This window comes from Notechis scutatus, chromosome 2, assembly GCF_049901735.1.
Source record: "Notechis scutatus isolate UNSWTSFEM ecotype Mainland chromosome 2, rNotScu1.2, whole genome shotgun sequence".
NCBI lineage: Eukaryota > Metazoa > Chordata > Lepidosauria > Squamata > Elapidae > Notechis > Notechis scutatus.
The window spans coordinates 101,742,242-101,765,538 of NC_142010.1; the positions used below are offsets into that span (position 1 = coordinate 101,742,242).

General features: G+C 39.8%; 1 protein-coding gene across 5 annotated transcripts in view; it reads right to left on the minus strand.

The window, feature by feature from the left end:
• GIPC1 (GIPC PDZ domain containing family member 1) overlaps positions 1-16,854 on the minus strand; it is a 41,385-nt gene extending 24,531 nt beyond the window's left edge. Inside the window, exons 1-3 of one of the 5 annotated variants that reach the window (XM_087955608.1) lie at positions 16,763-16,854; positions 4,075-4,406; positions 1,624-1,809 (exon numbers count right to left, since the gene is read on the minus strand). In XM_087955608.1, the coding sequence (XP_087811734.1) occupies positions 1,624-1,809; positions 4,075-4,356 (468 nt within the window). In that variant the 5' untranslated portion in view covers positions 4,357-4,406; positions 16,763-16,854. Of the gene's footprint in view, positions 1-1,623; positions 1,810-4,074; positions 4,407-16,203; positions 16,568-16,618; positions 16,718-16,762 lie in introns of those variants that run through there. The other 4 variants (XM_026676934.2, XM_087955607.1, XM_087955606.1 and 1 more) reach the window with 4 other exon arrangements.
• Between the last annotated feature and the right edge of the window lie 6,443 nt (positions 16,855-23,297).

A 23,297-nucleotide genomic window follows, 5' to 3' on the forward strand; every position in this document is an offset into this window, starting at 1 on the left:
AAGGAGAGCAGGTTGGTTTCCTTGCTACTAACTCCTTATTACTGTATTAAAGATTAGGTTAAACTGAAGAAAATTCATAGCTCTATGTTTAATATTAATCACAGCCCATAATTTATTTTCAGCATAAATTAGAACTAGCTATAGCCTGTGTCCAATCTAACATGAAATCCATTGTTAAGGTCCTACATAGGATATAATGGGGGCTATATTTTGTATGGCAAAAAGGAAATTATGTTCAGAATGTGCATTACAAAATTGTGCTCTTACATGTGCCACCCCCAAAAGAAAAGAAAATCAGCAATGCTCCAAACAGAATTAAGGTTTTAGCAAGCAAGCTGCCTTGAAGGCATAGCCCTATGACAGCTATTCAGGAAATGGTGGGGGATCTTTGTTTTAGCAAAAGCTGCATACTTTCCAAGACCATCTGCCAGGAACTTCATGCTGATGATGGGCAAGATCAGAATCCAAAATGGATGTGGGCTCATCCCTTTCCTTTCTCTTATCTGTAGTGGAACACCCCCCACCCCACCCCCCATGGTGGTAGAAAAATATTGTTCCTGCAAAATGTGTACACTGACTGATTTTCATGGGGTTCATGTCACCTAGTTCCAATATAGGAACATGTATGCAGAATCTGACCATCACACAAAATCACAGGAATTGTTTTTCTCTGAGAAATGAAAAAGATAAATTTATTTTTCATAGATGTTTTGATTTTCATAATAAAAATGTAATAAGAAGAGAAAGACAAAAAGAATTAATGGTGCTTGCATCCCACTGGATCATTCATCTTAATCATCACAACTCTATAAGTAACTTGTATAGAATGAGCATCCTGTGAGCCTGCATAACAGATATCTACAGTTATCTTTTGGCATCTATTAAAATTATAGATAAACCTTTCTTTTAAAAAAGGATACTTGTTGCTCTCACAGTTATGCTCATTGGGTTAAATATACGATTCATTTTTCAATGCCAAACAAACCATGTTTTGTAAAGCTAATCTTCAATCTATTTTCTTCATAAATAGAATAAAAACTATCTCACTTTATAAATCTATTACATCATACAAAGTACAGGGAGGCCAATCCCCATTATATCTTATGTTTAATTTTTTTCCCTTAAACTACACAAACCCACACTTTTCAGCCCAGTATTTCACAAGTTGATGGTATTTAGGAATTGCTATTTGGAATTCTGGAATGAAGAACACAAATATCCCAAAGGCCACAAGATTCAAAAAAAGCTGCTTTAAACTTTTAAAATCCACTTATCTCTGTTCAGCATTGTAAAAAAATAGGAGCTGATAATTTCACATGCCTTCAGTGAATACATCATCTATGAAAGGTCTTGTTATGAAATCACATCATTTTTGACTCACTTTTTAAAAAAATAGCGTTTTTTCGGAAAGATGAAAAAGAAAGGAAAAAAAGATAAGATTGGACTTCTAAGTGCCACCAAAATATAAGCATTTGAAGACCTTTGTTTTTCAGAGCTGATAGTTTTTGAAAGACAGAGCAAGCAAAACAATGGACAGAGCAAACAAAAAAACCCAGAATTCTACCACCCCAAAGAACAAAGCAATAATGCAACAGGAGACTGTTTGTGACTGTTCAAAGATACCTTAATGAAAGCATAACCAGCTCCATTGTCTGTGATAGTCAGGCCCAGGGCCTCCTCAGATTTGAACACTTCCACTTCTTTCCTCTGTCCCTTTGTGTGGGCAAAGATAAAGTCTTCCAGGCCAATCTGGCCACCCAATAATTTGTCCATGTCCACTTTGTGGGTATTTAAAGTGCAGAACATCACCTAGAAAGATATTAAGGAAGTACATTAAGAAATCTGATATCATTTGAGATATTGAGGATGCAGGAGATAGCTGTTCCCTCAATCCCAGCAATAAAGGGACAGGAAACCTTTGATCACCAAATATCATCTAGATTCCAAGATGTGTATCTAGATACAAGCAGGTGTGATGCCCCAGGGTGGGATACAAAAGCAACGAAGTCACAAAAACAGGTGAAGTCCCTTTAATTCCTTCAACTTGGCTTCAAAGGTAAAAAGTATCTTTGACTGGAGAAAAAACTCTCCCACAGTTGTGAAAAGGAAGAACTTCCGTTCAAACTCAAAATACATATAATTTATAAATAGAAAAAAACAACACAAACCACACTGAAGCAATTAAGGAGACCAGGCAGGATAAGGGCTTGAAGATGTTCACAGATATCGAAATACACACACTGGGAAGGGATGGGAACCACATCAGCTCTTTTCCAGTCCTCTGGTGTTGTAATGACGAGGCAGCAGTTGAGTTGTTTGATCATGAACAACTGAATCATGATGACTTTATTGGAGTCTAGTCTTGCATTTATACACATTTTTAGTTATCCTCCATCACTGGTTAACTTTGATTACTGCTTAACTTTCGTTACTGTTTAGCACAGTAATTAATACAATTAATTATCTCTAGTTAAAGTCTAACATATGTTTACTTCCTCTCTCTAATCCTCCTTTAGATTAGTGACTTTGTTTACCTGAGTTGTATTTGCTTGGAAACATTCTTTATCTGAGGTTTGCCATCCGAGATTGGAACATTCCTGCAATTACAACTCTACACTCTGGTAGTTCCCCAGTGCTCCAGGATTTTTGAAAGATATGGTGCAGTGGTTCTGAGATGACCTCTGTCAGCTCCTTTAAAACTCTGGGATGTAATCCATCAGGACCCGGTGATTTGTTTTCATCAAGATCAGACAGGTGTTCTCTTACTATTTTTTTTGCTTATTTTAACTTTTATTTCTGGCCTGTCTTTTACAGTTACAGTCCTCACAGCTGCAGCCCATGAAGGGGATCAAGGCCCTTTCCTCCCACCATAGACCACGCCATTCATGTTTCTCCCTTATCCACTCCTCCCTGCGAGCCCTAGGATGAAGAGGAGATGGGCCTGGGTCTTCCTCTGAATACCTAGCTGGCCTTGCCCTTCCCCACTTTCCTCTACAACCTCCAGAGCCACACTCCCACTCCCTGTCGTCTGTTCCTACTGTCTCTCGGAGTCAGATTCTAACAGGGGCATGACAAGCAGGTATATCAAGACCTCAATTCACCCAAAATATTTCCACATAGATCTGGTCTTATAGAAAACCCACCACACATGCAATGAGCCTACAGCAGTGTTTCTTAACCTGGGTGATATTAACCCCCAGGGGGTGATTTCATTTTTCAGGGGGGCGATGGAACGAAAAGGGGCGACGCAGCAGCGAAGAAATGGAGGGGGGGGCAATATGGGGGCGATGGAGCGAGAAGTTTTGGGGACACTTTTGAGACTTTTTTCGTACAGTGAACCCCTGTATATCTGTCATACAAAAACATCAGATCGCTCGCTATTAGTGGATTGAACTGTGTTTTAAAATGTTCTTCCAGCTAGCTTCAGTACAGAACGCCATACATATGTGAATACGCATCGCTCATCTTCATCGCGTTGTGCAGCAGCCTCTATCAGTCTACCCATACAGTGGCGCGCCATTGGCCAGAATGGGCAGTGATGGAGGGGTGAGCGCTTCCTTCGAAACATTGCATGCTGAGTGGCTGTCCCGTGATGTCAACGCAACTGTTGAAACTAGGTTTATCGACGTCCACGTGTGCTTTATAGTGTTCCAGTGCAGTCGAAAATTTAATTTGCAGTTAGTGACTTTCATTTCGAAGACCTCTCAACATGGCCAAGAAGAGGAAGTGTCGCCAATATTCGACGGAATACCTGAAATTGGGATTCATTCCATCTCCTTCCAATGTACAGCTTCTGTTTTGTCTTCTTTGTGAGAAAACATTTTCAAATGAAGCGATGAAGCCTTCCCGACTGAAAGACCATTTGGTAAGAATTCATTCGGATAAAGCCGACAAACTGCTATCGTTTTTCCAATCCTTAAATTGAAGAATTATTTCCACGTGTTGTGATTTAGAGGTTTTGTTGGAGGAGGGGGGTGATGATAACTTCCTCAACGGCTCAAGGGGGCGATTCTTTCAAAAAGGTTAAGAACCACTGGCCTACAGTAATCAGGTAATACAAAAATATGTGCTTACCTCAGTTGAAGATATATTAAAGGCCTCTGCAATCTTGTTGTATAATTCCTTGACATTAGTAAAGCCCTCGATTCGACCAGTGGGACTTCCCTGGGCTAGCTGGGTATGGAACACAAGTCGAGGACGGAGGCTGGCCGGTGGAGGGGGGAGTCCAGGCTGAAGTGCTGCCATGCCACCCATCCCACCCACCCCCATCCCACCCAGGCTACTGCGAATGGGCTCAGCTTCCTCATTTTCCACCAAAGGGGGGGGCTTCTTCCGGCGGCCTAGTCCAAGCGGCATGAGGGAAATGCGTCCAGCCGCTAGCAAGAATCAGCTACCAAGATATGGACCTAAAGGGAAATAAGGTATGGGTAAGATTAATTACAGTCAATATTTTTTTTAAAAAAAGTTATTACTTTAGTATACTTAAATATATTTAATATTTAGGTTTATTTATTTAAAGGCTTTTAAACCTTTTAAAATATAATATGTAAAGCCATCTATCTCACATACATGACTGGATGGCTTGCAGCAAGTATAATACCAAAAAAAAAAAACACAAGAAAAAATAGAAAGAAAAAAAATACAGACAAGTTACAACCATTAAATCACTACAGTAGGAAGCTAAGGTACAAAACATTCTGTAGGAGATGACCAGGCTGAGCTGAGGGAGGAGTCAAATGTGCCATCAGCCCTGTTCCTTTTGCACCCACAAGAGATCTATCATCATGAAATGCTTTGAAAAATTGGTCTGCCGGCACATCATTTCTCGTCTTCCACATATATTTGATAAACACCAATTTGCATACAGAAGAAATAGATCTACAGAGGATGCTATAGCCATTACTCTTCACACTGCTCTGACTCATCTAGAACAGTGGGGGGCTATGTGAGGATGCTTTTTGTGGATTTTAGTTCTGCATTTAACACAATTCTTCCACATAGACTAGTGTCTAAACTTCTGGACCTTGGGCTTTCTAATTCAATCTGCTTTTGGATTATGGATTTCCTGTCTGGCTGCTCACAGAGGGTCAAATTAGGTAATCATACCTCTTCAGCCCTTATTCTTAACACTGGTACACCACAGAGTTGCATGTTGAGTCCCTTACTCTATACTCTTTATGTGCATGACTGCATTTCCACTCACGCTAGTAATACTATTACTAAGTTTGCAGATGATACAACAGTCATCTGCTGTTGTGGTTAGCCAGCAGCAGGTGCGAACGGCTAAGGAGAGCAAGGACTTAGATGAGAGGCCAGGACCATTAGGGAGTGGACTGCTGCTTTCAGAGACTGTGGGGGCTGGCAGCAGCGATGAGATAGTTCCCGAGGAGACCGTGCCAAGTGCGTATGGGTGCAGGATTGCTCACAGGAAAGAGCAGCTGCAACAGCACGGGCGACTCGGGAGTAAGGCTGGAAGGAAATGACCCCTCCTTCAAGAAGATAAAAGGCAGCTGTGAAGCAAACATTCTTTGCAGGAAGTAAATACGTTTTGAAACTCAGCCTCGTGGACATTACAGTATCTCAATTTGGTATTTAAAGACTCTTGTGTTGTGAAATATTTCTTATCTGTGATTCTTGGCAGTCTTGCACAGTGTTGGCAAGGTTTGTGCTTACCAAAGCTAACTAGTTTGCAGCAAGCCTTTTAACCGGGGATCTCATAAGACTCATTAAAAGGTTTCTGTTCCCTTTGGTTGTTTGTTTGTCTTATTGGAAAAGGGTTTGGGACAGAACTTCTCCGGGGGGATGAGTCTGCCTACCGAGGTGGACCGGTTGCTTTCGTGGTGTGGAGACAATAACTTGGTCCTCAACACCAATAAGACCAAGGAGGTTATAGTGGACTATAGAAGGTCAGACATCCAGCCCTTGCTTATCAATGGGGACCAAGTGGAGCAAGTGGCCAGTTTTAAGTTTCTGAGTGTTACCATAAAAGAGGACCTGACCTGAGGTGCTCACATTGCAGTACTGGTCAAAAGGGCCCAGCAGAGATTATACTACCTGAATGAAAAACTGCCGATGCACCATAGAGAGTATCTTAACTTACTGCACTTCTGTATGGTTTGCCAATTGCACAGTGGCAGATAGGAAAGCACTCCAGATGGTTAATGTCATTGCCCATAAGATCATTGGTTGCCCTCTCCCCTCTTTGGAAGAGCTTTATAGCTCCCGCTGCCTTAAGAAAGTTCAAAATATTCTCAAAGATTCATCTCATCCTGGGCACCCTTTTTTTGAACTATTACCATCTGGCAGACGGTATAGAATGTTAAAAACAAACACAAATAGGCTGAAAAACAGCTTCTATTCCAGAGCAGTAGCTCTTTTGAATTCTACTGTATAGTGCAGTGTTGGTGCAGTGTTGTGGGTTTCAATGTATGGAGTGTGAAGGATGTGTGTTTGTGTTTATTTTCATGGTCATGATGTGCACTGAAGATGGTGTTTGATTTCGTTGTACAAGATGCAACGACAATGACACTAAACTAAACTAAGTCCAGCCTACCTTGAATTCTGTTGACTCTTAACTACTGCCAATTTGCTTTGAGTGTTAGTAGTTCAGGTTCTTGTAGAGAACATTGTACTGCCTGGACATGTGATTTCTTGTGCTTGACACATTCACAGCATTCAATATAACCATATAGCCTTTAAAAAGACCAGTAGGATCAGGCTAATCTAATCTCTAGGGTGTAATGTTTCAAAGATGGGTATCATGACAGAAAAGGCTCTCCTCCTGGGCCTCATCAGATGACGTTCCTTTATAGACAGAACCCAGTGTATGCCTCTTCTGTCAGATCTAATGGGATGGATAGATATATCTGGTGAGAAGTGGTTCCTTAAATAACCTGCTCCTATTCCATGTATGGCTTTGTAGGTCATTACCAGCACTTTGAATTGCACCTGTATTGCAACCAATACAGCTTGCACAACAGAGGTGTAATGTGTGCAAAACAAGAGCACACATAATCACTCAATCACCAACTGCAGCTTCCAGATGTTCTTCAAGGGCAGCTCTTATGTAGGGAGCATTAGAGTAATCCATCCAGGAATTGACCTAAACATCAATGATCAATAGAAAAGGTCCTGGAATGGGCAAAATTGGTGCACAACACAAAGTTGCGCAAAAGCTCTCCACTATGACTTCCACATACTCCCGGAATGAGTCATGAGTCCAGGAGGATTCCTAGATTGCGCAAAGTGTCTATCTGGGGCTGTGACACCCCTTCAAACAAGGGATGATAAATCCCAGGAATCAGATGGTCCTAAATGCCAGCGTTACTTAATCTTGCTAAGATTGAACTGGATCAGAGGTGCTATTCAACTGGTTAGCACCTATTCGGGCGAAGCGGTAGCGGTTATTTGGCATGGGTCGCCGAACCAGTGGCAATCCCTGGCTGGACACGCCCCCAACCCGGTCGCTCACTTGCGATCACTCTTTCTCCCCGGAGAAAAGGAAGAAAGGCATGGATGCTGCAAGTATCGCTTTCCCCTTGTGAATTAAAGTGTCTGGAGTGAGAAGGAGTGCGGTCTGACAGAGGGGGTGGGGGAATCCACTCAAGCCTTGGAGAAATTTAAAGGAGCTGCTTCCAAAATGCTTGTCTGTTAAGTGCTGTGTGTGTGTGTGTGTGTGTGTGTGTGAGAGAGAGAGAGAGAGAGAGAGAGAGAGAGAGAGAGAGAGAGAGAGAAAGAGGAAGGTAAAGAAAGAAAAAATTAGGAAGAGAGAGAGAGATAAAACTCTGTGCTATTATTTTTAATTGTTCCATTATTTATCATGTGTTAATATTTTACACTGTCCCTACACCTAGAGTGATTTTTCTGCCTTTCTTTTGCCCAGGGCTACCACATATTTTTCAGGGTTTACATGCATTCAATGTCAATAGTCCAGAGCATGAAATACACATGTGTTTAACAAGAGTTGAAAGGTACCTTGGAGGTCTTCTAGTCCAACCCCCAGCTCAGGCAAGAAAACTGAGGATTCCAAACTCTGAGTAGAAATCCTGGGAAAGGTGTCAGAATAATACTTAGAAGGGACCTTGGGGGGAACCCTATACCATTTCAGAGAAATGGCTGTCCAGTCTTTTCTGAAAAACTTCCAGTGATTGAGCACCCAGAACTTCTGGAGACAGGCAGTTCCACTGGCTAATTGTTCTCACTGTCAGGAAGTTTCTCCTTAGTTTTAGGTTGCTTCTGTCTTTGTTCAGTTTCCATCCATTGATTCTTGTTTGCCTTCTGGTGCTTTGGAAAATACATTGCCCCCCTTTCTTTGTGGCAGCCCCTTAAAAGCCTTTTGTCTATCCCACTCTTGAGTAAAGCATTTCCTCCTTTCAGTGGTCCATGAAAGTACATCTATAGTATGCAGATAATAAAGTCAAAAAAAGGTGAACAACATTTTTACAGAACTATAGATAAGTTGGGGCTGGGTAACAAGGAATGGCTGGGAGGGGAGGGGCCAGGCGAGGCACCCCTTGACGTGAGTGACATTGAGTTGGCCACACCCACCCAATCACATGACCACCAAACGCGCCCACCCAGTCACATGACAAGCCACACCCACCAAATAAGCCACACCCACAGAACCAGTAGTAAAAAAAATTGAATTCTACCACTGAACTGGATCATCCAAACCTACACGTATTCTAGTCATTAAGTCAGAACATTTAATTCAACAGGTGTAAAGATGGATAGCTGGATATTCACAGCAAAATTTTACCAGTCACATAATATGGCAATGTTCCGGAAGGGAGGACAGGATCAACCTGAGAAAAGAACTAATATTTCTTCAATTCTTCAGAAGCTTCTCATGATCAATGAAAACTATTCTTGCCAAAAAAATAACATGCAACTGATCACAGGATTATTTGTTTTCTATGATATATGGAAATTATAAATTCATCCTGGTGCCCAGTGGACATATGTCCAAACACATTTTATTATTTTAACAATAGTGTTATAAGTTCCAACTTAAATTCATGTTCACCTATTAGAAAGAAGGAAGAACAGATTTTTTCTATTAGAAAGAAGGAAGAAAAGATTTCCTGATTAATAAAATGCTCATGAAAGGAGATCTGAGTATGTTTTGAAAAAGAAGGAATAAAGTGTATAACACGGAATTATGTTATCAGGAAACAGATTTTTCCCAACACCTGAACTTCATCATGCTACAAAAGTGCAAAGATGAATTATAACGGCTAGACGCTGGATCCCTACTTCTGATCATATCAAGTGTTTAACAGTATAACAATCTAAAGCTCACTTAAACCGTGAACCAATTATGAATTATATTGGTCCTTCTACAAAAGCCCCCCTCTGCGCATGCCTCCTATCTCACTGTTCCCCATCCCATGCCATCCTCATGGTACCTTCCCTGCCCCCTGTGGTACCTCTTGCGCACCACTACCTACCTTTCCTGATCTGCATAGCAGCCCTTGTGCCCCCACACCTTCACTAACCTACATCACACAACCCCACATGCTTTTCCTCAAACAGTGCAGCACTCTTGGCACATTCATGCATTATTTCTGATCTGTGCTGCTCCACCTGCTCCGCACACCAACCCTGATCTGCATGGTGCCTCTCATGCGCTCCAAAGCATCCCCAGGCTCCCTCCATGTCCTTCCCAACTTGTGCAACTCTTCTCATACACCCCATACACCTTTCTTGACCTGTGCTGCCACACATACACACCCCATGCTATCTAAACCGCAGAGCATCTATTTCACACTCTCCCATACGTCCTGCTGTGTGGTATATTTCATGCATTCAAGTGAGGGAAGGAAGGAAAGATAATGACAAAGTTATATGGAGGGAGGGAGGAAGGAAGAGTAGAAGGAAGGGAAGGTGGGAGAGAGGGAAGAAAGAGAAGGAAAGGGGAGAGAGGGAGGAAGATTTCTGATGCTTCCTGCCATCTTCCCAAAAGGAAACTCAGTGGGGAAACTGGCAGGAAGTCAAAAATCACTCCTGCTTCCCACTGGGTTTTTGCCTGTTTCTCTGTTTAGGTAAGAAATAGCTCTGAAACAATGTCCCAATGGGGCATGAATTGTCTAATATTTAATAAGAGGCAGCATAGATATTCTTGTGCTGTAGTACTACGGCAAAGGAATGGTTTGCACTTAAAATATATTTAACATTGAATATCAATACAAAACTGTACCAGCCAAGGCATAGGAAGGTGATTTCTCTTTACAAGTTACATTCAGTACAAATATGAAAGAAGGACTGCATTTCACTTATAGGAAACAGCAATACCATCATTGAAAAACAGAAATGCTTTGAAGGAAGACACATTGAAGTTGGACAGTAAGTAATAATTCCTCATTTACAGAATACAAGCAAAATACCTGAGATGAAAACTTCAGAAACATCTCAAAAAACAATGATCATATCCTTTAGAGAATATAGACCTGATAGAGAACTTTAAATACAGCATATGGATGAAACTCATAGGAAGGAGTTCTCAGAATGATATATAATTGTAGGTCAGAGTATTTATTACACTACACAGCATCTCCTGTGACTGGCAGTAGCCCTCTGGGGTTTGAGGCAAAGAAATCCCACTATTTGCTGAGCCTTTTTATTGGCATTTCCTGGAGTTTAATCTGGGACTTGTTACATATAACACATGTATTTTCCTGTAAATTACGGTTCCTCCTTTAGATAATTAATCATAAGATAATTTTCCTTCTTCTTGTAGCTTGGGCTGGTTCCCACATGAATGCTGATCACATCTAGCAATTATTCTCATGCAGGAATAGACCAACCTGGGCCTAATTCCATAAAGTATGGAAAACGAAAGTCTCATTAATTGTCAAAGGCTACATTTCCTTAAGTGAGGAATGTCAAGCCAGTTGTGGGAGTGTCCAAGTTTTTTTCACTCTGTCTTATTCATACATATATTGTGCAATTCACACCCTATCGTTTTTCCATCTGTTCTGTAACATAAAGCAAAATAAATATTTTTCAACAGTTCATTCACACATTCAGTTGCTAGTTACCATGAACAACAAAAACAAACCCCAAAATGATATACCTGAACTAAGATATTGACTGCATCTTGTAAGATGTAAATTTATTTTCTATAGCCACCCATCTTCAAACCAGTGACTCTGAGAACAAAATAAGATACTAGATTGAAAGCAGAGACCTATTCTTATTCTACTAGTATCTTTAAGTCCCCCTGTACCACAGCACAGGATCTTTAGAACAACAATGGAAAAATTCAACACTAGCATCAGAACTACATTAAGTAGCTGTTTTAATTTTATACTCGCTATATAAGAAGCCATTGTCTGAATCTTAGTTTGGGCTTATTATATTTAATATTAGTCTGTGTTTCAAACTGTGTACGTTTACATACATACATACATAGCTATCACATTTTCTCCTTCCATAGTAATCAATATTATAAGAAAAACAAAGGAAAGGAATAGCAATTGAAAGTCATGAGATAAAAGAAAGGGAAATATAGCTCAATCTGGTTTATGCCAAAGTCAATTGCTAATGCCGTATAACTTTTTACTGTTGCTTCTATCATGTCCATACACAGATCTCCTTTTATTCTTTAAAATTGCCAACACTCCCTCTGGATATATCAATTCTTTTTTCATCTATTTGTTTTGTAACCGAATGCTATTCAATCTCTCTGTATGACTACTTCAAAGCACTTCTTCCTTTTTAGCCACCCACTTTTGTATTCAGTCCACATTCATTCTTTCATCCCTCATTCATTCTTGACCCCACCTCTTCTAAATTTACACACATTCCGCCCCACATTCAGTTTAGTAATGATGTACGTTTTTTTCTGAATACCCAACTTTCACTTCTACACAGTAAAGAGACCCAGGGCACATTCCCAGAGAGGTGCTTTTCTTCCCTGACAAGCATTTATTCCTCACAACAGATCACATACTTCCACGATCTTTCTACCAGTATTTGCATGTCTTACACAGGGCACACAAATTAATCTATTTGTTTTAGTTCTACCATTTAGGTATAATTTGCATTTTTTCAGAGGGTCTTCCTTTCAGACACGATTATCCTGATTTTGATATACTGATTTTCAGGTGTATATTTCTATTCCTCACTGGAACTTACAAGTTGCTGCAAGTAACTTGAGTTCTCAGCCAAAACTTTTCTTCTGCATACAAAAGTACATGCTCGTTCACAGCCTCAATCAGCACCCCCCTAATATCATCATAAACTTTCCTTCAAGGCTTATCCATTAATGCATTAAATAGTTAAGGAGACTTCACATAGTTCTGTTTAACCCCTGTAAAACTTTTCTTAACACTTTTAGAGCATTCATTTTTATTTCATTCTTGGTTATATCACTATCATCCCCATAATAGAAGTTTCTAAAACATGTTTTCCAGCATTCCCTGATTTCAGGGGATTCCTTTAATGAACGCTTTACAAAAAAAATCCTAAGGAATTATTGAGGACTGCAGAATTCTTTCCTTTGGTTGAGAAAAGATCAACTAAAAAACCCCCACAGGGACAGCTCGTAAGTAACTACCACCATATATAATAAACCAATGTTTAAAACAATGTCAGAGACAGTCAAAGTTTTGTGTTGGCAGTTGTAAATAGAAAACAAATGATATGTTAGTATACTGTAGAATCAAAGTTAACCATAATAGAGGCAAACCACATCTTTGCTCCAAATATATGACTCCTTCCTTAGAAGTGGGTTACAGTTGTTGAGAAATTACCAGGACACAAGAACCAGCACAGCTGCAAGCTTTGTGCCCCCCAACAGTGAGAATTGCAAGTGCCACAGTAGGCTCCATTCCAGAGAAAAGCTTCCAATCTCTCTATTCTCGAATCAGGGTGGAGAATACCTTTGCAAGCTGATTCAAAGCAGATAAACTGGCTTCAGGGAGTTCCTTAGAGGGTGGGACTGGGACAGCAGGAAACATAGCCAAACTATGCCCCACATAAAGAACCCAGAGCCAAGTTACAAGGCAAAGCACTCCACAATCTAAGCACTGCCTTTTTACCTAAAAATAACACCACCATTATCCAACAAAATTTGTTCTCATTTCATATTGCATGTTCCATGACTATACTATAACACATCCAACCATTTTCAGGTCCTAGATATAATTATAGTATTTTGTATTTACAGCCTCCTTGGCTGCTTTCTTAAACTCAGGCACACAAACCAAGTACTTATCTTAAATTTTATCCAAGATCTTCTCTCCAAATTTAGTTCTTTGGTTCCATTTCTGAAAACTGCTCAAAACAACATCCAGACTCTGAAATGAATCCAACAGAACTATAGGAATTTATGCATTTTAAAATTAACTCTAAATACTTTTCTTGTCACGTTTCCAAAAATGCTGAATTAATTGGTGTAGACAGCAGACATAGACTGTTGACATATCCCACCATAATGCAAACATTAATGCTTTCAGCCTTCAACTTCTGTACAGCAGTCCTGAATTTCAAGATCTGAGCTGCCTGAAGCAAATGTAATTTTGGGAAATGAAAGAAATCAAGAACTGTTTCATGAACTTCTTGTAAAGCTGTTCACTCAGACTTGTTGACATTCCATACTGAAGAAATTTACCTGTAATGAATTAGGATAAGTATTCAAACTCTAAGTTCTGAATAAATGAAAGCCTCAAATAGATCCATCTGGCAAATCCATCTGAAATAGGAATTACCTTACCCATATTAACAACTGAAAGGATGTTTGCCAAGCCCCTGTTTAAAATCTGTAATAGAGATGGCTGTGAGATAACATCCTACATCACCTTTTTTTACAGGTAATGCATATTCTAGACATTAAATAAAAATTTTATGTCCTTCTTTTAAAAACACTCTGCTTCAATATGCATTTCTCAACCGAATTTGATGTTAAAACATTCATTCTGTTGCCATCTCCATCTATTAATAATAGATATCTTTGGTTTTTGTATATCCCCAGCATTCTATTCCTCCATCTTATTTACATGGAGATGTCTCACTAAATTCAAGAGCCTTTCCTTCCAGGTTAGGAGTACCTTCCCTTTGAAATATGTTATTTTATCATCCTTATTTTAAAAACTTGGTAACTTTACCAGCTGTTGCGACCAATATTACTACTAACATTTAGACTTTATAAACAAGGTGACTCCTTTAGGACTTAATATTTTGATTAACCCTCAATGAATAGAGAAATAACAAAGTTTAATAAAACTGCATCAATATAAATGCATATTTATATGAATATGCGCATTAATAAACACAAAGTAGAAAAACTACCATTTCTTATTAATATGCAGGAATTGTAATATGCATTAATATTAGAAGATTATTATAAAAATTAACTTCTATGCCTTAAGAACAAAATCAAAGAATAGTAATATTTAAAACTATTTAGGCAGAATATTTAAGGAAATACAAAATATCTTTTCTATTATATTCAGTCTCTTCTATAATTACCATTGAACTTATCAGAGAGCTGCAGCCTAGAGTTAGCTTTGTTATTCTCTCTAATGCGATAAGAATATTATGGCTGTGACTTATCCTGGATCATTAAAACATATGTGAGCAAAGGTCTTAACTAGGCCAACATATTATGACGCAAAGTAGGAAAGAAACATTTCAGAATTTCAGCTATTTTTATTTTACTTAAAAACAAATATTAAAAATGATGGCTAAATTTCAACTGAGCTCATGCTAAACTGTTGCTCCCTGAATTATCAGAGAAAAGATAACACTAACAATATCCCCTGCTAGAGTAGCTAAGCTTTTTTGACTCGAGGACTAATATTGAATGACCTCCTCATGACAAGCAAATAGACATTGCATGGGAAAATAGCAAAAAAGGGGCCATCTTTACATATTTGCATAGCATAGAGAGCTCATTAGGAGCATTATAGCTATAATATATGCTATAAAAAACTATATAGCATACAATATATGCTATAAAAAAATTCACATTATTAGAATGTTATTGTCATATTGATACATCTTTGATAAATATTCTGCTGACTTCAAAGTCTTGAAAATTTCAAAGAATTTGGAATGATGACAAATTGAAAAGAACATTAAAGATTTGGTTAAAAACTGATGACAAGAAGAAAAAAAGGAAGCACTTGGCAGAATGCTGCCAAGGTTACCCCTTAACTACTGGAAGCCTTATCAAAGTCTTTATTGGAAATCTTCCAGAAATAATTTTAGATAGTTGCATGATTTTTTGGCAAGCAGAAAATGAACTTGGTATTTAAAAGCTAAGTGATTGTTCAAGATTGTAGGCCAATCCTTTTATATTCAATTGTTAGTTTCCATTTATTCATATATTTATTTACTTACTAAGACTTACCTCCTGCTCCAGTCCAAAAGGATTCTGAGAGACCAACACATCCCTCTACAAGTCTGCAGGCAGAGTTTAAAAACATGAAATCACAAGAATCAATCACCAAGAATCCCCAGCTAATGTGCAGTTTTGTCTACAGGCTGGATCTGACCACCATTAGGTTGATGCAAGATACTGGCCAAATGATATGGAAATCTGAAGTCACAACTATTACCTTACCTAAATAAATGTTAACTCACTTTAGCATACAACTGAAATGTAAATTAAAAGCATGGACTACTGATTAATGGCTACTAGGCTATATGCATTATTCAGCATAATTATAAGGGGGAATTCTTGTTATGCTCAGCAATTCGGTTACAAATCTAATCAGAATTCAGTGACAGAAGGATAACCCATAAAAAAGAAAGAAATGGAAATGTTCAACGGTTTGGAAAGCTGTGCAAAACACATGAGAAAAAATTAACCCAAATCAGACTATGTTTGGTTTTCTGTTCAGAGTTTCTTAGGAAAGACAGGAAAGTCGGTTTCCTCTGCTAGTCAGCGTTTGGGTGTAGCTACCAAGTTACCTCTATACTTACGCCACAATTAAAGGAAAACGAAGGTCAATCATAAAGCTAATCCTCCCATCAATGAGAAACAGAGAGGTAAGTTGCCAGTACATTCTTTTACCCCACAAGTATGAGGAACAACAGCAAGACCTAAACAGACCCATTCCCTACATTTGGAATGTGGGTTTTTAAAGCAGCCACTAATTAAGATTCGTTGCCCCCCTCCTCTTGATTTAACTTGATCCACTGCCTGTAATCCGAGGGCCATAACATCTGCTCAGAAGTTACACCAACGACGCTCACTTTATTTTATCCATATCCACGACTCCCTTCCCCAGCCCCCTTTAAAACCGTGAGAAACAAACTTAAAAGCGCAGGAAAACGACACAATCGACAACTTCCATTCAGTGGGATCTCCAATTCCTCTCGCCTCAACTGACAGTTGTCCCAACAAGATTTGCTCGCGGGCAAATCGCACCTCATCGGATTGTGTATCCAAGCAACCCCGGCCGGGTTTTCGACATGTGCAAACACGCAGGAAGCTTGCTTGGTGGCGGGGGGGGAGGTAGGGAGGTTAGAGAAAGAGCAAAGGATGCTCGGACGCCCGGTTCCTTCCCCCGGCTTTTGGCCCCACCAAAGCCTCCTTTCGTGCCCGAAGCCCCACCCGCTCTCGAAGTTCTCCGTGAAACCATCCGCCTCCCTTCCCCCTTTTCCTTACCCCCCGTCCGTTTCTTCTCCGGGCCCGTCCCTCAGCCCAACTACAGCCCGACACCGCCTGCCTGTCCCTCAAGAGAGGGCGGGATCTAAAACACCGCCTCCCAACCAATTGAAGAGCGCATCGCTTTTTTCCCTGGCAAATCACCGAGCTTGCTCTCTTGAGCCGGAACATTCCTGGGCTTTATGGCAACTTCCCTCCTCCAGCCTCTTTCCCTCCCCTTTCGTTCAAAGGTGCTGTGAATGGAGCGGATTAAGGCGTGGAACGGAGAGCGGGATGTACCACCTTGGAAAAGGGGGCGACGGAAAGTACTATCTGGGAAAACCATTAAGGGGTAATGGGTCTCGCCCTAGGAAATATCATCACGACGTCCACTTTGCGTTTGTGCTTGCGTCGCCTTCCGCTGGCCAATTCGGTCGCTACAGCCACACGGAGCACTAATGACAAAGCAGAAAGGCGAGCCGGGGAAAACCAGGTAGCCAAAGCAGGACGCTTTGTCGGTACCTGATGCTTATTGGGAGAGGGCTGTGGAGGAGCAGGAAAGATGCAGCAATTTCATTTCATTTTCAGTAAGAGCCAGATTTGGCCCGTGAAGCTGGTGTTTTTAGGAGCTCTCATGATGCAGAACATAGCATGGGAAGCATCACACATTTCTCTCTTCTGTTTATTTATTTATTTATTTATTATTCAATACATTGGCCACCCCATGTGCTAGATTCTGGACAGTTTACAAAATAACGAGAAAAATTATATAAAAACACGACAAACATAAACACTCCAGTGGGGGAAAAAATCCCAGTACTCATTTAACATGCAAAATATTATATATATGTTCATCGCCTAGTTTAATTCAAGGTCGAGGATAACCAAATATTTATAAACAAAGTTTTCCACATCTCTCAGGAGTTGGCCTTGAGCCGGGGTTCTTATAAATGGGCAACTTTATTGAACTGAAGAGCAGAATAAAAATGTTTTAAATGAAGAAATACATATATGTAATGGACAGAAAGAATAACATTGAGGAACAAGAGAAAGAGCCACAACCAAGACAACAATCAGGTATAAGAAATCTGAGTCCTGGGCAGGAATTTGTACTGTAATTTGAGAAAGCATCTGGGAGATGTCCCTCCCAAATTCATATGATGATATGGGAAGGGGGGGAAGAAAGCGTATTCAGAGTTGCAAGTTTCTATGTTCTAATCTTTTAAAACAAAATTAGTACTAACATGTATGACTTTTGCCTTTCTACTCTGGTCTACCATGTGGAATGGACATATGTCAAGGTACTAGATTTGGGGAGGTAAGTCAAAACCGCACCAAACTTGATTGCAGGAAATATGACTTCAGCAACAGAGTGGTCAGTGTCTGAAATACTGTGGTTTCTTCCCCAAACCCCAAAAACTTTAACCTTAGACTTTCTACTATTGACCTCACCCCTTTCCTAAGAGGTCTGTAGTGCATAAGCGCACCAACGTGCCTACCGTCCCTGTTTTATTGTTTCTTTTATTTTTCTTATATGTATCCATGTATTCATAACTATGTTTATACTTATACCTATTATCTTGTAAGCAATTGACAAATCAAATAAATAAATAAAAAATAAATGTATCTTTAAACCTATATAAGTGTAGGAGAAGGGATAGCGGAACTAGAGGGTGGAGCGAAAAGGGGGATCAGTCTAGAATCCCTACATAGCCACAAGAGAACTAAGTCTAACTCCCCTTGAGTGCCATTGACCTTTAGCTAACTCTAGGCAGATGACCAGTGTGAGTTGAGAAGATCCCTATGCATAGGCTTTTAGAAATAAATTAGTTTAATTGAACCTTTCATGATGGACCTGGTCGATCGCACCTGAGATTAGGATTGATTTGCAAGCATAGGAACACTGTCCTGGAAATAGGTTCCTTAATACAGGGGTCCCCAACCACCGGTCCGCGGACCGGTACCGGTCCGTGGAACAAGTCCTACCGGGCCGCTGGTTTGCTGGGCGCCGCCATCTTTTTGATGAAAAAGTGCTTCCGGTGAGCTTTTCCGGATAGAAAGCTCACCGGAAGCACTTTTTCATCAAAAGATGGCGCGCTCGCGTCGTGAGCTTTTCCGGGTAGAAAGCCATTTCTACCCGAAAAGCTCACGAAGCGCTGCGCCATCTTTTTGATGAAAAAGTGCTTCGGTGAGGTCACCGGAAGCACTTTTTCATCAAAAAAAGATGGCGGAACCCAGCTAATGCCGGTACCGGGCCGCGCCATAAAAAAGGTTGGGGATACTGGGCCGTGGCATAAGAAAGGTTGGGGATCACTGCCTTAATAGATTCCTGTTCCTTAACAATACATAGTTTCTATGAATACATAGTTTCCATTATTTTTTCCAAGAATCTCAGAATATACTGTGCATCTCTCAGCCTCTTTTCTTAAATTTGTATTTAATAAACTAGGTTAGGTTGAAGAGTGAAATTGGTTTGACAGCAACATTGGTTCATTTGGCTAGTGAGATGGCATTTGTTCCAACATAATTCCATAAGCTTTGCTCTTATTTTTATACCATTGTGGAGGTACAGATAGTTCTTGATTTAACAACCATCTGTACAGCAACCCTCAATGTTGTGATGGCACTAAATGAATGATACCTCTGGTCCAGTGGTGGGATTCAATTTTTTTTACTATCGGTTCTATGGGTGTGGCTTGGGCGTGGTGTGGCTTGGTGGGTGTGACTTGGTGGGCGTGGCAGAGGAAGGAAGCAAAATCCCCATTCCCTCCCCACTCCTGGGGGATTACTGCAAAATCCCCTCCCCTCCCACCCCATCCACTAACCTGCTTTCCAGCTGCATTCTATACACAGCAACAAAAGACCCAGATGATCAGCTGGGACTTGGGAGGCAGACAATAGATGGGGGTGGGGCCAGTCAGGTGGTATTTGCCAGTTCTCTGAATTACTCAAAATTTCCAATATCAGTTCTCCAGAACTGGTCAGAACCTGCTGAATACCACCTCTGCTCTGGTCCTTCCTGTTCTGACCAAGGCTTCCGAGTCTGTAATAATGCACATGCTTATTTTAAAAACAAGTCTTGTTTTATTGCAACGCTGGGAATTATTTTCATTCCCAGCCAGTAATGACTCTCAAAAAGTTTCACAAGATAAGCACCCACCTTTCTTCCCTGTGAAGTGCTGCCACTAACAGAAGTGTCTAATGAACTAGAAAAGAAACCAACCGAAGTACAAAGAGCTTCAGGAATGAATCTGAACCAAACGAACGACTTTGCTTCCTGCAAAGATTTTATCATCTTTGCCTGTCCTTTATACCTTATGGGAGGGGCAATTACCTCCCATCCTTACTCTCGAGTCACCCCTTTTGTTTCAGCTGTTCTCGCCTTCTAGCAGCTCTGTGCCCACTGTGAACAGGCTTCCCTGTTCCTCTGCCTCACTGCTGCCAGACTCCGGAGGCTCTGGAGGCTCCAGGAGTCAGCACCCAACTCCCAGATGGTCCTGGCCGTATCTCTGCATCAGATGCAGGACCCTCATCCGAGTCCTCTCAAGACTCCCTGACTGCTCCCCGTTCTTCCCCACTGTCCGATTCTGTTACCGTCTTCACAGGCTGCTGGTGAACCACACTTCCAATTGTTGCAATACCACCACACTTGGGTGATTGCAATTTGGGCACCAGGTTGGGCTTACAGTGGTTGCTGCATCCTGTGGTCATGAAATCATCATTTGCAACCTCCTCTGCTGGCATCCCACAAGCAAAGTCAATGGGGAAGTCAGTTGGAAAGATCACAAGTCACTCCTATAAATTGCTCCTGCCATCTTTTCTCCTGAAGAACTCACTATGGAATATGAGCTCAAAGCACCCCTGCCCACTTTCTGCCCCACTCTTCTGCTGCCGTTGTTTGGTGCTGCAATACCTCCTTTGCCATTTGTCTGCAGTTGTGCTGCTGCATTTCCTCTTCCCTTTGTGGTTGTATGTTATGGATACTGAAAGAACTGTTTTCTTCAATTATTGTGGGGCTTCTATATTGAACCCATTCTCCCCATATAATTCATCCTGCACCACTGGCTACCACATAACCCAAATCACAATAGAGCCACCTCCATTCTTAAATGTTGGCAAGGTAATTTTTATTCAAATATTTTATTTCTTTTTCTCCAAAAGTATCTTGGTGATTGCCACTTACAGTTCAACTTGTTTCCTCAATACAAAGGACTTTGATCCAAAATGTGTCAGGTTTATCTTGATTTTATACACACACACACTTTAGTTTTCTTACAATTGTTTCTAAGTATATAAGCAACTATGTGCTGCGGATGTGTGGGTAACTATTTTTCTTTAGGTACATTTTTAAACAGGTCATTTCCAGTCATGTGGGTTTTGTTTCATAGATCTGACTATTTGCAGTTCTAGCACAAATATGCTTTGATCTTCACGTTTTCAAATAAATAAAACAAGATTTAACATGACTACAGGAAATGTTTAGAAACTATTATTTCAAGCAAAGGAAATGCTTAAAAAACTGGTAGAAAGAATGCCCAGTCTTTGCATCTGATATATTCTATTTTTTTAATCTGTAAACAATGGCACATCAATAAGTATGCATTAAAATTTGCAGAAATATGTCATGCACAATTTTATATCATGTAAAGATAATGCCTGGTTTGGTTTACTTCAGTTGAAACATACCATTTGACTGAGTGCCTAAATATTCATATTCAGTTGTATATATACAAGAAATCAGTCATTTTTATTTAAAATGAATTGAATACAACATGGGAAATTCCACATTTAAGGTTTTAGTTTGCTATAAATGGAAATAATTTTGAAACAGTGTTAAAGTATAATCTAGAATTATAAGCCTACAGAAACAATAGTTGTCAAACTCATAAAAATTAGAATATAGCTAACAGGGAAAATATATATCTAGACATCTATATTGCTATTGATCTACTTCATGAACTGTAGTAGGTTACATTTTGAATACTCCTTGCCTTTCTACTGTATGATATTATACCAACTTGTTTATATCAATATCAGATACAGGTAGTCCCGAATTTATAACCATATAGTGACTGTTCAGTTACAATGCTATTTAAAAAAATGCCTTATGATTTTTTACTTAACCAGTGGTGGGATTCAATTTTTTTTACTACTGGTTCTGTGGGCATGGCCAAGGCAGAAGACTACTGTAAAATCTCCTGTCAGACTATGTCAGAGGTGGTATTTGCCGGTTCTCTGAACTACTCAAAATTTCTGCTACTGGTTCTCCAGAACTGGTCTGAACCTGCTGAATACCACCTCTGCTTATGACATTTGCAACATCTTCATGGGCATTTGGGCATTTGGGGCAATTGGCATCTATTTGACAGTTGCACTGTCCAAGGATTATGTGAGCACCATTTGTAACCTTCCCAGCAGACTTACGACACATAAAGTTAATGGGAAATCCAAATTTGCTTAACGACCTCATGATAGCAATAGCACTTAAGACTTATATACTGTTTCATAGTGCTTTACAGTGATCTACAGTCAGCATATTGCCCCACAACAATCTGGGTCCTCATTTTACCAATCTCGGAAGGATGGAAGGCTGAGTCAACCTTGATCACTGCAGTAACTGCAGTGATTCACTTAACTGTGGTAAAAAGGCCATAAAATGGGGCAAAACTCACTTAACTGCCTTGCTTAGCAATAGACATTTTGGACTCCATTGTGGTCTTATGTCAAGGACTACAAATAATGTTAAACATTGATCACTATCACCTATTGCTGCATTTTTTTTCATGAGTAAGCCAGGGGCATTGAGTTGTTCGCTTTACTGCATCATAACATAGCACACATTTGCTTAGCTTTCCAAGTACAAAAAGAATCACAATATAAACATACAATTTTATTTCTAAAAACGAATAACAGAAAAAAAACGAGTAACAGAAAAATATTTTCAATATTTAGATGCTAAAAATCTTGGGAAAATGAAAATTTTCATTGGGCCTGAACTGCCAGTAAGTCTCTCTGAAGGGACAAAAAAAAAAACCTCTAAGTACCATTGAAAAGATCTAGTAGCCATTTTTTTAAAGTTGATAAACTGAGATTTCAGATGACTTCAGTAGCCAAACAGAGAAACATAAAAATAGTGACCCTTCCAGTAATCTAATATCCAGGAAATTAAAGATTCTAAAGGTTAATACCAAGACTTTGAACTGGGCAGGATGTTTTGCCCAGTAACTAATGATAGCCTTCACTACTGCGATTGTTCAGGATGCAGAATAATAAATTGCACATATACTGTGCTAGAAATGAGTTAGAGTTAGCCTAACAGCTTGTTGGAACCTGTTATTTTGTACAGCTTTGATTTCAGATATTTAATTCTACTTAAGTCTTTTATCCCTTTTTCCATTGGGAATGATACCTGTAATGACAACTCATGCAAAGTATTTTTTTTTCTGCATAGCTGTCATGTGTTGTCATTGTACATACAGCAAAATCAACAGTGTAATTCAGGTACTTCAGCTTCTGTGTGTGCATACCCATATGCATTTGACATAAAAACAAGTCTATACACGTAGCTGAAATGTTCTTGACACCATTTACAAGAATATGTATTTCTTTTGATATGCCCAAAGTGATTTATTTAGGCTTTTAAATGCTCTTGTAGAAATGTTTTGTTTATATAGCTTCTTTCCAGTTTGTGAATCATTAA